Below are 16,151 nucleotides of genomic sequence, written 5' to 3'. Positions count from 1 at the left end.
TAAGTCTACTCATAAATATATATATGGTTGAATGTCATACCAATTGACACTGCAGTCTCTTTAGAATCCCCTGTGATCATCTTCACTGCCACTCCAGAGCTGATGAGAGTCACCACAGCCTCTTTCACTCCAGCTCTGGGAGGGTCGATGATGCCCACTAGCCCCAGGAAGGTAAGAGCGCCCATCTCAGATCCAGAAGCAAACGCCAGCACTGCCAGAGGACAGATGAAGAGCATCAGCTTCTGCCAAAACCTGCTTGATCTCAATATTATTACTGTGTCCTCCATGAAATGTCTTTAATTAAAGGAAGCTAATAGAGAGGAATGTCAATAAGTGAAAGCACTTCTCCTGCGTCCTCTGAGACAACTCTATCTTATAAAAACAAGCCAAATGATAAGCAGGCCAGCTGTAAGATGGAAAAAAGCCTTGGAAAGGAGCAACTTAGGATACACTATAAGAGTTGACACAAAGAGCATGCGTGTCATTTCAAAGTTATGTGCGATTTGATAATGGCAGGAAAGCTGTTTGACATTAAGCCACAGTTCGGAAAACCAAATGAGCTGAACTTTTCAGGAATGCTCTTAAGAATCATATAAGCTGTGACTGAAGTTTAAAGCATCCTTAAAGAATAAATGTATTAATTTCTTTAAAAAACAAACAAAAAAACAATCTTACTGGTCTTAAACTTTCAAACAGTATGTAACAAGTGCTGTACCTCTGAGACCCGCAGTGCCCATATAGCTCTTCTGCTGCTGGTAGAGTTCCCTCTGCTGGTGAGTCAGAGGCAGACTGACACCTTTACTGTTGTAGGAAGTACAGAAGCGGATGATCTGCTCATAGGCGCCCTTCACAAAGAACATGGCAGGCTTATCCTGTTATTTAAATCAGATGTAAGGAAAGATATAATTAGTTTCGTATAATCAGACTTTTGACTACAGAATAACTTTGTAGCTTATTCAGAGCAAGTACTGCCCAGTTAGAAAGGAAAGGGCTGTGTAATTTATATGTAAAGTGACCACCCTTTTAACATTTAACATTTAAGGCCCCGATATACTTCAAGCTAAAACGAAGAATGAAATGATGTGACATCTTTTTGAACAAAATCAGGCCAAAATTAACTTTGTTTAAAGTTCATTTTAGGAGTTCGAAACAGCTTGCCAAAGCGAACTCTCCGGAAAAGTTTGTTACGGCTGGTAAAAATTTACATATTCATCTAACCGTCGCACTCAGCAGTGTTTCAAACATCAGTTTACCCTTTTACACTAGGCGAATAATGAAAAAGACATTTCCCTGAATATATCAGGGCCTTGAAGGGGTCACCACCACATTAACAGACCAACATGCAATAAAATGGTAGCTCATTTAAATGATTACTTAAGTCTTCGAAAATGGTCATACACACAAACCAGATAAAACGATTGATTGAAGACTCTGATCAGAATTGATGTCTAACAATTAAGTTCCGACAAATTCCCTTTAAGGCAAGTCATTTCACTCGGTGGCCATCTTTGAAACACCTCTCGGGCAGCTATTTCATTCATGTAAGTACAGCTCCTATCTGTTTTAAATGAGAAAACATCAAATTCTCCAAAGCTGTTCACCAAGCTTACGATTAAATTTTTATATTTTAAATCACCAATGAAATCTGACAACTGTCTCATAAATGGTGTTTCTTATGCGCAAAAAAGCGTTAAAAAAGCTTATTTTTCAGGCTAGACCAGCCAATGCACATGTGCGGTCTTAAGCAAGCATCTCAGAATAGCAACCGGAGCTTCTAACGGCAGCTGAGGTGCTGTGATGACTTAACCAATCATCAATTGGCTCTTTTATATAGAAGACGGGACTTATTCCTTATGGCGGAACAAATGAATATGAGCACACAGTCTGTGTACATAAAGTCTTTGGTACAGATTATTTCCAAGGCATAACACAGAAAACAAAGCAGTGAATCTAGCAAATAGTTGTTCTTATGCAGCAGCCTGGTACCTAAACACACTTGTTTCCCGGTGGACTGATAAACAGTTGTGCATCCTGACTTCCATAAACTGCATGAAGCTGGCCACACAGATTGGATCTTAAGATTTCCAGAGAGTACTTTAAGAGCACTCAGTCTCAGCCTGAGAGTAATAATAAATAGCCAGCCAAGTGGAAAAACATTTGGGCACTGTCCATCCATTTTAAGACATGTTTGTTAAGTAAATCAATAGGATCAGCAAAGTGAATGTAAATTTCAACATGCACTATGATATTGCCAAGGAATTTCAGCTCCAATTACCTTCCACCATCTACTCTAAGTTTACAAAGTGCTTTATGCCATGTGGCACAGCTTACTTGCTGAGTGCGATGGACGACGCGGACTGCCATCCACTTCTGCTCTGAGGAGAAGGGAATCTCTTCCAACCGCACAAACTCCTGCTGCAGTCCCTCCAAACCCATCTATAAACAACAGAAAATAAATTGACATGTGGTTACATACTCAGCTCACTTGAATCCTTAAAGGAAGATATAGAAAATCCAATCTAATCTCAAAGAGACTGATCAGTTTCGGTTCCACGAAAAACTCAGATAAAACAGAGTGGATAGATACAAAATCAGAATATAAAAGAAAGGCAAGGTCAGATAATACGAGACAAGGTCTTTGCCGCTCATGTGGAAAACTGAAGCAAGGATGCCTCAACAAACAGTGAAAAGTCTGAAACTCTTTCACACAGGCCCCTGTGCAATTCTTATAGTTAAGGGCCTGACCTAGAACACCCTAAAATTGTGGCTTTGAGTTTGGTGCAGACAAGAAAAACGTAAAAATCTAGTTATTTTTACCCTTGTATTTGAATCACAATTCTCTCAGTTTAAATCCCAAGTAAATGTCCCTGTGGTGAAAACAATATTATTAATGTACCAGACGTTAACAACCGGGAGCCTCAAGGGAGGTGCTGTTGCCACAGCAAACTGTTCTATGGGGTGTGAAAGCATGTCTGCTCATCTTAATTAGCATGAGTGAGCGGATTCAAACACTCTCTGTTTGCCTAAATAAGGTGACACGAGGTGACAGACAGTATCATGCAGGCATTATTGCCACAGGCTGCCTCATGTTTGAACAGGTGGGAAGAGGCAACACAGGCACGTCCAACCATACTGTTTGGGTTTAGTTATGATACAGTTGCATGTGATATCACAAAAGAACAATAATTATCAGAATATCATGCAGGACGCAACATACTGTACCTTCATAGCCAAGGCGATGAGGGCGCCTTCAGTAGGGCGGCCCATCAGGGTGTTGCTCCTGATCAAGGCATCATTGCACACACAGCCAGCCTACAGAATTTCAGACACCAAACGAAATGTGTCACATTATAGTATCCAAAAAGCTCTGCTTTTCATAATATTTACCTCTTAACCTCACCTCCACGATCCTGCTGATGGAGGTGTTGGAGAAACCATGCACCACCTCTCCATCCAGCAATACCTCGCCAGAATTGTTGTACCCGACACCGGTGACCTGTAAAAAAAGCTAAATCAATTAAGAAACATCTGAACACCTTTAAAGTCAACATGAAACAACGTTCACAACCTATTTAACTTAAGTAGTATGACATTTATAAGTGAAACAAAAAAGTAGGATGGGACTATGTCGAATTGAGTATAGAGATATAATACTTTATTTTTAAAAGAAACTGAAGGAATCATGAAACATTCTTTCCAAGGAAGTTATTACATTTTGAGGAAAGACTTTAAACTTTAACATACACGCAAATGCACTGTCACACAAAGCTCGAACACAGACGATAGATGACTTTTAGCAGTCTTTTTGACAGTGCTCTGTTTGAAGCCCAGAGGGATGTGAAATAAAAAAGCATGATGTAATAGACCTGGGAGAAGCGACCTAGTAAGTTTAAATAGTGAGAGACTCAATCTACTCCTCAGCCGACTGCTTTGAAGATTTATTAGAGCACGCCGATAGCACAGCAATGAATTCAGGACTATACACTGATGCCATCAGGCATCTGAGACACTGCTTCTGTTCCTGGGAGAGAAAACCAGAGGCTTCTCTTCAGATCCATAGGGCTGATGAAACACTGCAGATTGCATATCTAATGTGGTAATGGCTTTAGGACAAACGAGACCTAACAGAGCATGGCACAACAATAACAAATTTTGACCCGTTCAAAGTTTGGAGTTGGTAAGATTTTTGTAATGTTTTTGAAAGAAGTCTCTTATGCTCACCAAGGATACAATTATTTGATCAAAAATACAGCAAAAGCAGTAACATTGTGAATTATTATTACAATTTTAAAAAGTTGTTTTCTGTTAACATATTTTAGATTGTAATTTATTGTAATTAAATAATTTTCAGCACCCATTAATGAAGTCTTCAAAATAACATGATCCTTCAGAGATCATTCTGATGTAATGATTTAACGCTCAAGAAAGATTTCCAATTATAAATTTTAAAAACACTAGTGTTGCTTATTTTTGTGGACGCTCTGATAAATTTCATTAATTGAAAGTTCAAAAGAAAAACATTTTGAAACAGAAATCTTTTGTAATATTACAAACATATTTACTGTCACTTTTGATAAATTTAATGTGTGTTTGCTGATTAAAAGTATTAATTTAATAAGAAAACTGACCCCAAACTGTAGTGTAAATATATATTAAATACTTATTCTAACTGATGTTCCTAAGACTTTCACTAGTCATTCTTTCAAATTGAACCTATCCTTGTGTGGCCAGCTGGCCACTTTTGCATTTATTTTCCAATGTGGGGTGGAAAATCTTCCTAAAATGGGAGCTATAAGGACGGATTAACTACCAATAAAAAATTAAGTGCCCAACAATCACATATGGCTTTAGTGTTTGGGTGTCCACATTCGTTGGTCATGTAGTGTAATTTTACCCTCCTGAAAGTTTCAAGGCTCTTACCTCAGCATGCTGTCCATCAGAGCTGAACAGGTGAGTAACTGTCATCTCATTTTTAGTGAGAGTGCCTGTCTTATCTGAGCAGATCACATTACAGCAGCCTGGAGAGGAGAGGGAGGTTTCTCAGTTTAATACAGACAACAAAGATATTCTGATTTCCATGAAATCAGTGCAAGAGAAAATGCAAATGAGACCCAGTATTAAAAATACTGTCCAAGACACCTACACAATATTCTCACATATTAACACAAACAACATCTGTGTGGAGTGACAACACCCCTATGATAAAATGTAAATGTATGGCCTTTAAGTGGTAACAGTTTTACAAATGGGAAATGGCTCATCTAATAATATTTGAGTTGAATTAAAAAAAAAAAAAAATTCAATATTTTTTGTTTTATTGAAAAAGAAATAATGTCAAATAATTAAATATATTTTATAAAATATGTTTATAAAACAGTTCCAGTCCTGTATTGTAATTGGTCAATCATCTAACCATCTGCGATTAGTTCAGCCCAAACTTACAATCAAATATAGTTTTAGAGATAAACTACTCTGCACGCTGCACCAAACAATCCTGGTCCTGACTATGTCCATTATATTACGTCCATAATATAGCACATCTTGAAGTGCTACTAAGCAAAAGCGTTGTTTCATTATTAGTAAAAAGCCATTAAATTCATCACATGATTGAAAATGGTTCTAAGCAAAGCAATAAACATTTCTTGAAAATGTTAAAATGTTACTGACACTCACAAAAGCGTTTTGGTCCGATTGAATGTGTTTACTCCGCATTATATTAGTGCATGTTCAGTGTGAGTGTGGCTGGTCATTTGACACTGTGGGCTGACTGATTCTCATGACTGATGATTATGTAAGGCCACAGAGGGGAGAAACCACCAAAGTGACTTTTTTGTTCTCCTGTGAGCTGGCCAACAGGAAGGAACTTCCTGACACAAGGACTTTGTCAGAACAATAGATGAGAGTTCCATTGACAATAGAATACAGATCATTTACAGCGTGTCCTTTAATTCAATTGATCAGTGTTTTGTGAACATTCCCAACCCTTTGCAGATAGCATGAAAAACAACTTGCTAAATAAATTCAAAGGTATTTTGCAAAAAATTAATTGCGACTTGATTAATTCTAGCCAGACACCAACACAAGTAGGTTTGCGTGTCATGCCCTCAGACTTGGAATGTGGGCATGAATAACTGCCCACTACAATGTGCTTTGAGAGAGAAACCATTCAAACATTTTGCATGATAAACAATTTTGGTAATCTACTGGTTCACCACATGATGTCCAAAGCAAAATCTGGGTCATGAACCAAAACCACTGGTTTACGTCACAATGTAGTGCATACCCAGAGTCTCCACTATGGGCAATTTTTTAATGATTGCTCGTTTCTTCACCATCCTCATCACTCCCAGTGCCAAAGTCACCGTCACCACGATGGGGAGGCCTTCTGGGATAGCTGCCACGGCCAGGCTGAAGAGAAGAGCAATGATGCAACATTTAAAAGACTGAAACCTGCACTACACATCAAGTCACATTCTTCTAGGCTAATTAAGGACATACCTGACGCCTATGGTGAACATGTCTAGAATATTCTTCCCCTGAAGCCATCCGACCATCATGATCACCCCTGAAAATGGAAATATATTAGTGCCATCACAGAGAGCGAAGGCAGGTATGACAAAACAGAAATTAGGGTTTGCATATTTAATGAGATGTTATGTATCACTAGCTCATGAAAGTGCAATGAATGTTAATTGGACAATCTTAACAAGATGTCTACCGATTATCCCAAAGGAATAAAGGGAGAGCTGTTTTCCCAGCAAATCCATGCTTTTCTGTAATGGGGTTTTAGGAGCCTGTTTAAAAAGCAAAAAGAAAGAAAGAAAACATTTAAATATGAAGCAAATGTTTTTTAGAGCATCAATCTCTCTGGTTTATGCTTGATTACCTCCTCTGCTTGCATCATCTTAAAAACTTCACCAAATTCAGAATTTTCTCCAGTGCCTATGACAATGCCCTACAATTTAAAAGCAAAATTATTAAAAATGTGTGCAAATGATTAATCTCATTTAATGAAAAATAGAAAAATGTCTCACATAGATTCTTTATACTTTTTTCACATTTTCTAATTATGTAGGGAAAACTGAAGAATGGATAAATAACCAATTAAATAAACAAACACTATTTAATATGATAAAATAAACAATTATTCAATATTTATTTACAAAAAAAAATACAAAACAATAATTAAGTGAATATCTGAGTACTTGGACATCCACAATGAACGTTCAGGAGAACAATAACTGTGTGACTTGACTTTGAACTTCAAAACGTTTCACACAGATCACAATTCAGTGATAACTATAAACAAACATGTTTAAAAGGGGCATTTTTTACATTTTGCAAATGGTAATGGGGTTATTATTGGTGGTGCAGAACTTTTTGGAACACACACTGTGGAAACATTACCTTTTTTAATGTTTTTGAAAGAAGGCTGCATTTATTTAACCACAAATACAGTAAAAACAGTAATATTGTAAAATGTCATTACAATTTAAAATAATTGTTTTCTATTTCAATAAAATTTAAAAAGGTAATTTATTCCTGTGATGACAAAGCTGAATTTTCAGCATCATTACTCCAGTCTTCAATGTCAATCATTCTAATATGCTGATTTGCTGCTCAAGAAACATTTATTATTATTATTGTTGTTTTCAAACTTTTGACAGGTGCTGTACCTTGTGGTCCGATGCATCAAATAGCAATAACAAAGATGTAACAGTACCTTAGCCTTCCCACAGTGCACCAGCAAAATTTTACCTTATTGAAACATTTACTCTTTCAAAATGCAATTACACTGAAGAAAAGCAAAAACATGCAAGCAGTGGGGGATATGTACAATTTTATGAATGAAGGCAGCTTGAATTATGAGTTCTTTGAGGACCTCTATGGAGGGGTAGATTCAGTTCAGGTCTAGATGTAACTGTACCTTGGCCTTCCCACAGCGCACCAGCGTACCCATGAAGGCAATGTTACTGCGGGACGTGATATCGCCATTGGTGGCAGACGGCTGAGGGGCAGAGGTCTTGGTGCAGGGTGTGGTTTCTCCTGTCAAACTGGACTCATCAACTGTCAGATCCAACGCCTGCAGGGCAGGGAAGGTTCAGCTTCACTAACAGGCCATTAGAACATTGCTGCTATTTCAAGCACAAGAATTTCCACCACTAACTGCCATTTGAATGTGCAATTCAGAAAGACGCAAAGCACATATTTGTGCACACGGGTAGTTGACGTGGCTTTTTCACCGTCACAGAAGATAAACAATAATTTATTTCACATTTTCATCATTTAGAATACTGTAAATGGTTAAACATTTTCTTGTTTTACATGAATTTGTTGTTTTAATACACAAGTTATTATTATTATTTTTGTACAACTTTGAACCAAATCTCAAAATCGTCCTATGGTATGATGGTAGACAAAATTATTTCATAAATATTAACTCTAATAAATAAAGAAAATAATGTTTAAAAATCTTAATGAACACTCCTGGCATAATTGTGCAAGTGTCTATTTCACTAAGTGGCCATCACTTTTCCTATACATACATTTCTAAAAGTGTAGTAATTTCATAAAGTTTGTCACAGAAAAAAATGTCCTTTGGTGTTATGCAATAACCTGATATTAAGTTGGGCAATATCATGGACAACTACATTTAGTTGAAAGACCCCAATCAAGGTCATGTGACTGAAGACCCCTATGAAGCCCATGAGCATTGCACATGGCAAATATTTCTCTCAGAATTGTTCAAATAATTAACTATGTTTTCAGACCACTGAAGTTGTTAAGTTTTTTTGTCTTTTGGTGTTACACCCCTAAATTTCATTTTCTAATTCAAATTTGTATTTTTAACAGCAGGTCTATGTAATATTATGCAAATGTATCATGCCAATTGCTAATGACAGTTCAGCTAGTATTAGCATGGTTATTAACTGCCACAAAAGCTCAAATGTCCTTTGGTGTGACAGGAAATGTCACAGGAAATGTCCTTTGGTGTGACACTTTGGCATGTCACACCATAGGACACAGATGTCACACAATAGGACAAGACCTCCTTAAGAAGCTATTAAAACAAATAGATAAAGTTTCAACAAAAAAACAAATGTCCTCCTTTATAATTGTTACAATAAACACTATATATTCTGACTCTTTTTATGCAATGACTATCTTTGTCCTTTGACAAACATAAAACAACAGAAAAATATACTGATTTTAAAATATCTTTTAAAAAAAAAAAGAGTCAAGTTTGGCATTAGGGGAGTTACAATAATATCTCCTCTTAGATAGGTACCATTTCAAACAGTTTTGTAAGGTTGGCGAAAAAGTTTCATTGACATTCGTAGGGAAGTTCATCTATTCATGGTGAAAATGATTCTAATTAGTACTTTCATGTAAAATAAATATCACTTTAAGAAATGTCACACCATAGGACACATTTACAGTACTGTTGAGTGAAAACGTGAAAAAAATATATGAAGTCATTGACAAAATGAGAAAAACCACTACTATTTTCTGAAACTGCAGTTTTCATACTCCATAAATATATGTATTTTTTCTTAAAAAGTAAAGTTTTCTAAAAAAAGTACTTTTTCTTGGACATTTGTCAACTAACCATACATGTGCATCACTTTCCAATTAAATCCAATTCTGGATAAGCCATCATTTAATATAACACAAAATTAACTTTGTTTGGACATTCTGTTACAGTGAACATTCTGAATTAAATGTCTGTAGAAACTGTAGTACTGGCTTAATCTGTTTATGGTAATAATAAATAATTGGAGTTTACATAATCAGAATATGACCAAATTATAATTCATAATAGAATATTGTGCATAAAAGAGACACATGGAAGAGGAGAAAGAGACAAGGAGATATATATATATATTCATTTCACACCTCGAAAAGACGCAGGTCAGCTGGGACTCTCTCTCCGACTGATAGACAGACAGTGTCTCCAGGTACAAGCTCTCGAGCCAGAAGATGCTCCAGACGTCCTTCTCGAACACTGGAGTACAAGGAGAGAGTAGATGAGTTGGAAAGAGAAATAGAGAGGGCATCAGAGGGATTGAGCGTTGAACGGTTTGAAATTAGGCCAGTGAAGTCGTGTGGACAGAACTTGAGATTTGTGCCCTGCGGTCTAGATGAAGGTCATATACTTTTGTGAATGTAGTTCCAACAGTCTTGGCAATAAAAAAATGCTTGTTGCCAGAATCAGAGTGGCAGAGAAAAGGAGGATAACACATTGTGGTGTGCGCTGAGTGCTGTTCTACAGGTGTTTGAGAACAGAGCTCGAGACTGTCGCCGGGCCCAGTTTTGAAGTGCAAATATGAGACTTTGTGTGTTTGAAATGGAAATTACACCTCCCGTTCTAACTCTCCATATGTTGTCTGAAAAGCTGTCTTTTTCTCACACATTTGGTGGGTGTAAAGCTCTGGAAAATACACCTAAGACATCAAGACCTTACCCACAGATAACCCTCACATATCAAATAGTAAAAAAAAAAGTTAAAGAAAGAAGCTTATTTTTTAAGTCTATTTTTAAGGTAAAATACAGGTAAAGGTAATAGATAAAACAACTAAAAACCTACATAAGATGTTTAAGATTTAAGATTTATTTTAAAAAAAGAACTGAGGATTTCAGTAGAATGAAAAACAGTGTTCTTAGAGGATTTTAAATATCACAGTCCAATAATATATGTTTCACAGACAGTGACCCTGGTATGAGGCACATTTGGTGGATCGTCATCTGATAGTAAAAATGTGTGACTAATGTATGCGTTTACTAATCATCATCAAAAGTAAAAGACTTTTGTTCCAGAAATTATTCAAATGAAACACACACTACCGTTTAAAAGTTAGAGATCTTTTAGAGACTTTTTTTAAAGAAATTATTACTATTACTCAATGAGGATGCATTAATTGATCAAAATGGACGATTTAACAAAGGATTTTTAAAGATCTCCATTTCAAATAAATGCTGCTCTTTTTAAACTTTCTATTTGGATCCTGAAAAAAGCATACCACTGCTTCCTCAAAAATATTAAAGGGATACTCCACTTTAAAATGAAAATTCTGTCATCATATACTCACCCTCATGTTGTTTCAAACCTGTATGAATTTCTTTCTTCTGCTGAACAGAAAGGAATATATTTAGAAGAATGTCAGTAACCAGACAGTTTCTGGTACCATTGACTTCCATAGTATATATTTTTTCCTACTATGGAAGTCAATGGTACCAGAAACTGTCTGGTTACTGACATTCTTCTAAATATCTTCCTTTCTGTTCAGCAGAAATTCATACAGGTTTGAAACAACATGAGGGTGAGTATATGATGACAGAATTTTCATTTTAAAACAATGGAACAGTAGTGTAAATACTTTCCCAAAAGCAGGATTGATTTTGTGTCATTTATTTGTTAAACCTGAGCCAATTCTAATAGCCACTTATTTTTGACATATAATCTATTAAAGCTGTGGAAGGTAAAGCACTTTTTGAATTCTGTAGATAATGCTCACCAATGGCATTCTGGAGGCACAAGTTTCCCTAGTTCCTCAAGCGATTTTTCTGAGCGGTATTCCTGAAATGAAGCAGAACAGAAATGTCCACCACATACACTCTCACTACACCTCATTATATAGACTTCAAGTTTTTCCAAAGTATCTCAAAAGTATTCTGACATTTGCATACGCTCTCAGGTCTATAGCTTCAGGTAATGTCATCAGTGTATGTTGGATTTACCTGTACAAAGGCAACTGTAACAACGATAATAATGGCCTGCAAAAAGAATGACACAAGAGTGTTAATAAACTGATCAAGTATCAAAAATCAAAAAGAAAAAGTCTGACAGAGGGGGAGTGAGCAGGAACTTACCACGGTGATACTGACGGCATCGTCAAACTGACGCATCAACACGCTGATGACAGCGGACGCCAGCAGCAACAGGATGAGTGGGTCTTTAAACTGGAGGCCAAAAGAAAAAGAGAAAAAATCAGAAAAATAGACTGCATGGGGGCGCAATGCTTCTCAGAATTCATTGTGTCCCACATCTCAAGGTGAAGGTCTGAGTTTATCTGCCTCTGGGTTTGAAGTAAAATAATCAATGTTAGCTATACATGACAGCAACAAATATTGACCTCTTTGTTATATAGTCTGCTTTTTCAGATACCACAGGTACATACGCATCTTCACAGACAGCAAGAGACCACAGCCCGAAACGATTTGCAGTATTGGTCTACAGTGCTCAGAAAAAATTTATATGCTGCTGTAAAATAAGTTAGTTTAGTAGGAAAAATCCCAAAAGAGTTGGGTATTTCTGTTATTATCTATCTATCTATCTATCTATCTATCTATCTATCTATCTATCTATCTATCTATCTATCTATTTTATAAATAAATTATATAAATAATAAATAATTTTACAAAATAAATACCTTAACCACGTTGTGTTTTGTTCTTCTCTCATATTTAAAATTGTAAAAATATTCAATATTTTCCTCATATTTTGCTGGTTTAATAAAACTTTTAGGGTTATTAAAAACAAATATATCCCCTCCAGACATCACTTTTAGCCACTACTGTATAATTATGTGGAAACTTTGGTGTTTAAATAGATTTTTACTCAATTTACTGAGCAAATACATATTAAGATGTACTGAATATCATCAGAAAGCTGAAAATGATTTGCATATTTTTTTATCTGCATCACCCAGCCCTAGGAGAGACATGTGTCATGCAAAAAAACATAAATGATAGACAGGGTATAGAAATATATTAGTTCTCGTTCTACAAACACCAGTTTTATAGTCTACTGAAAAGAAAGGCCTGGTTTCAGAGACAGGGCTTAGACTAAGCCAGGATTAGGCCTTCATTCAATTAGGACATTTAAGTAGCTTTTATAAACATGCCTTAGAAAAAAAACATTGCTGGTGTGCATCTTGAGAGTTGAGACAAAACAATGGCACTGACATGTTTTAAAGTCCCCCTGTAGTCAATAATTTTATCCCTTAAATATCATCTTTGATCACCAAAATGACATATTTAAACATGATTTCCTTGAAAAAAAATCTTCATGCCTTTTTCACAGCCGTTTAAAGAAAAAATACTCAGCAATGGTGTTGACTTATGATTTTGTACATGGTTTGTTTTGAAAACCACAAAGACATTTTCGCCACAGGGGGACTTTAAAATATGTCAGCGCAAATTAATTTCAGTTAAAACAGCTCAAAAGTGAATTTTAGTCTGATTCAATGCTTGCAGTGGACTGACACTTCTTAGACAGGAAATGTATGTTATTTGGTTTATTTCAAAACCTCCAAGGTCACCTGATAACCAACGGCACCAGAAATGATTAATGACAAGCTGGTAAAGCTGAAGAAATTAAAGATTAAAACGATGGGAGTGTGTGTTGCTTTCTTTGATTGGCCACATACAGAGAATGCAGCTTTAATCTATGGCAGGATCTGACACCTGCGGATCGGCGCGTCTGCATAACCGGCAATTAACAGCATCACACAAGATGAGCTAAATCATTTCTTTTGAGCGAGCAATATGGCAGACTTTTTAAAACCAAACCACGGCCACACAGTAACAGGCAGGTTACACACAGGAAAGCAAAACAAACTGGGTTTGACTTTGCTGTCTGCTGAAAGTCCTTTGACGTTCTCTCACGTCTACTGTGACACATCAGGATTTACAGCGTGTTTTTAAGCTTAGGGCTGGTGGCGCTGTGATAAAAATACCATTGAGAATTTGAATAAATCAGAAGGGAAAAAAAAGAAGTATGGGAGATTATTTTAAAGCAGTGCTGGTGGTCGCGCCTGACAAACAAAAAACCCTGTCTGATACGTTCTGGTCCGTGAAGCATGGTGCAGTGAACGGGGAGGGTGCCTAGAAGAGAGAGAGAGAAAGCAGGGGGGAAAACAAAAGAGAGAGACCGAGGGAGGTCGGCACATCCCAAAGCAAAAAGCGAATGTGAAGTGACAGATTAAAGACATGACAGCTTGTTGCTCTTAAAACGACTCTCTGAGACGCAAGTGATACCTCAGACAGCTTTGTTCACAGACTCAGATGCTTTTACTCGCCCAAAAAAGCGTTTCTACTGTGAAAAGCAGAGGTAAGACAAGGGTGAAACTGGGAACTGAGCTTTGGCGTCTTCAGAAAATTAGTGTGATCACAGGTGTTAAATAAGACAAGAAGCCACCTTTGTAATTAAGAAGTAAAAAGATTAGCGGTAATGAGAAATAAAGGCCAATACATTTTCACGCAGCAATTATCAGCATGAACCACGTCGCACTTGACAGTCGTGACATGACATATTTGTGCTACAAGTTTTCCAGTTAGAAATGTACACAGGCTTTGCCATTTTAAAGAAATGGGGGTGTAAAATATCGCACTGCAGGGGAACCCAAAGAGGATGAAGGCGACAAAGTGTGCCAGCTCTGAAGAAGGCCCGGGTGACTGTGGGAAAAAATACAATTCCTCCCAGTTATAATGCTATATTTAGCCAATCAGCACAAACCTCCTGACCAGGGTGGACTGAAATCTTTTTACAGAGGACAGCGACCTGTCATCTCTATATCTGAAGAAAGAACTGGATGAACCGGGTTTACAGCTTTAAGGCATATTCACAATAGTGTTATTTTTTGTTGCAAGACTTCAAATAGAAACAATGCTTATGGAGCCCTTCAAACAGGGTGCAAAAATTCAGTGACATTTTTTTTTTTTTACAGTGTGGGTCAATATTTTTTCTTCGATGTCTAAAGAAAACTCACACACCAATAGGGCTGGGTCTACAACCCCACAGCAAAGGAAGTCATATTCTATATATATACATTTTTTTTTTTGCTTTTATTTTTTTTAGCCACCCAACCTGAGATATATATTTTTTCCAGAGTGGTTCATCTTCGCTGATGTCAAACTCGTTCCATCCATGGTAGACGCGACGTCGTGAAACCTCCTCCTGGGTGAGACCGAACTGCAGGTCAGCCTAACAGAGGGAGAGAGGGAGAGAAGGAGGGAATTAAAGTCAGAAAAATGCAGCCTTCCCAAAATAACACACATCAGATGTGTAACCATGACAACTAACATTAACCACTAACAAATAAGAATGCTGGAGCCATGGAAACAACTAATAAAGCCAGTGTCCTGGAACTTGAGCTTTAGTAAGTCTCTTGTTAGACAGCAGTCACCCACAATGCATCTCTGCTCTCTGTGTGGAGAAAGATCTTGAGACTGGAGCACTGCATCGTGAACATGAGAGTGCAAAAAAGCTAGATCCCTGCACCTAAAGACCTGCAGTCTGGGCAATATTAGGGAATGGGGGTCAAAATATTGCTGAGATCAACCAAATCTGACCTTCTGAACTTCTGATGGCACACAAATGAAAAACATGTTCTGTTTTATTTTCTATTGAAATAGTAATAACCAAGGCCTACTATTCATGGCTTAAGTGCTTCCTAGAGACTGTGATTGAATGTTGATGACAGTGGTCTTCAAAAGACTCAGAAGACGAGCAGATGGCCATGTCAGTGTGGTGATGGACATGGCACTACAGGCTCTATCATCCACGCTGACACTGCAAGAGCATCCCAGCACTCTCTAATCTTCCTGGCGTGATTCATTAAGGAACACTGTGTGATATCCGCAGGGATGGGCTTTGAATTCCTCAGTGTCAAGGCATGCAGTCTGTGCTTTTGGTGCATGTTTGACTGCATTATACACTCAATGTTTAAAGATTTAAACAACTAGAACATGATCCAGGATCAAGATCCTGTCTTGTTCCTGAAACATCATTCCTATCAAACAATCATAGTCCTACCCCTTACCCTGGCATTAAAATCAGATGGCAGTGCTAATCCAAGAACAACAAAGGATATTGACTTAAAGTCAACACTCAATTTAGTTGTAGTGTGTTGTTTTAGTTGTTTTCTGGAATGGCTGATTCTAATTGGTCAATTGTGGCATTCTGCAGTCAAATATTTATTTATTAGTATAATAACTACTTCACATTGTTATCCTGATTTTCCTGCCTGAGTAATTTTGCAATAATTATGGACTACCCCATATCCCACTGGTCTCATTTGTGACCAAAATTTACTTTTAAATTTGAAGGGTCTAGAAAGAGTAGCAGAATTATTTTTAGTAGGGCTGGG

General features: G+C 37.1%; 1 protein-coding gene across 1 annotated transcript in view; it reads right to left on the bottom strand.

Moving 5' to 3' along the window:
- Positions 1-16,151, bottom strand: part of atp2c1 (ATPase secretory pathway Ca2+ transporting 1) — a 43,192-nt gene that overhangs the window by 8,443 nt on the left and 18,598 nt on the right. Inside the window, exons 3-18 of the mRNA XM_081389166.1 lie at positions 14,870-14,986; positions 11,872-11,961; positions 11,740-11,775; positions 11,517-11,578; positions 9,898-10,006; positions 7,928-8,083; positions 6,887-6,955; positions 6,719-6,794; positions 6,499-6,565; positions 6,284-6,408; positions 4,921-5,018; positions 3,401-3,496; positions 3,223-3,312; positions 2,332-2,436; positions 716-872; positions 41-211 (exon numbers count right to left, since the gene is read on the bottom strand). Of these exons, the coding sequence (XP_081245292.1) occupies positions 41-211; positions 716-872; positions 2,332-2,436; positions 3,223-3,312; positions 3,401-3,496; positions 4,921-5,018; positions 6,284-6,408; positions 6,499-6,565; positions 6,719-6,794; positions 6,887-6,955; positions 7,928-8,083; positions 9,898-10,006; positions 11,517-11,578; positions 11,740-11,775; positions 11,872-11,961; positions 14,870-14,986 (1,624 nt within the window). The remainder of the gene's footprint in view (positions 1-40; positions 212-715; positions 873-2,331; positions 2,437-3,222; positions 3,313-3,400; positions 3,497-4,920; positions 5,019-6,283; positions 6,409-6,498; positions 6,566-6,718; positions 6,795-6,886; positions 6,956-7,927; positions 8,084-9,897; positions 10,007-11,516; positions 11,579-11,739; positions 11,776-11,871; positions 11,962-14,869; positions 14,987-16,151) is intronic.

Source organism: Scardinius erythrophthalmus, assembly GCF_964197995.2.
Source record: "Scardinius erythrophthalmus genome assembly, chromosome: 16".
Lineage (NCBI taxonomy): Eukaryota > Metazoa > Chordata > Actinopteri > Cypriniformes > Leuciscidae > Scardinius > Scardinius erythrophthalmus.
Note: the sequence above shows the minus strand (reverse complement) of the source record. Positions and strands in the feature narration are given on the sequence as shown.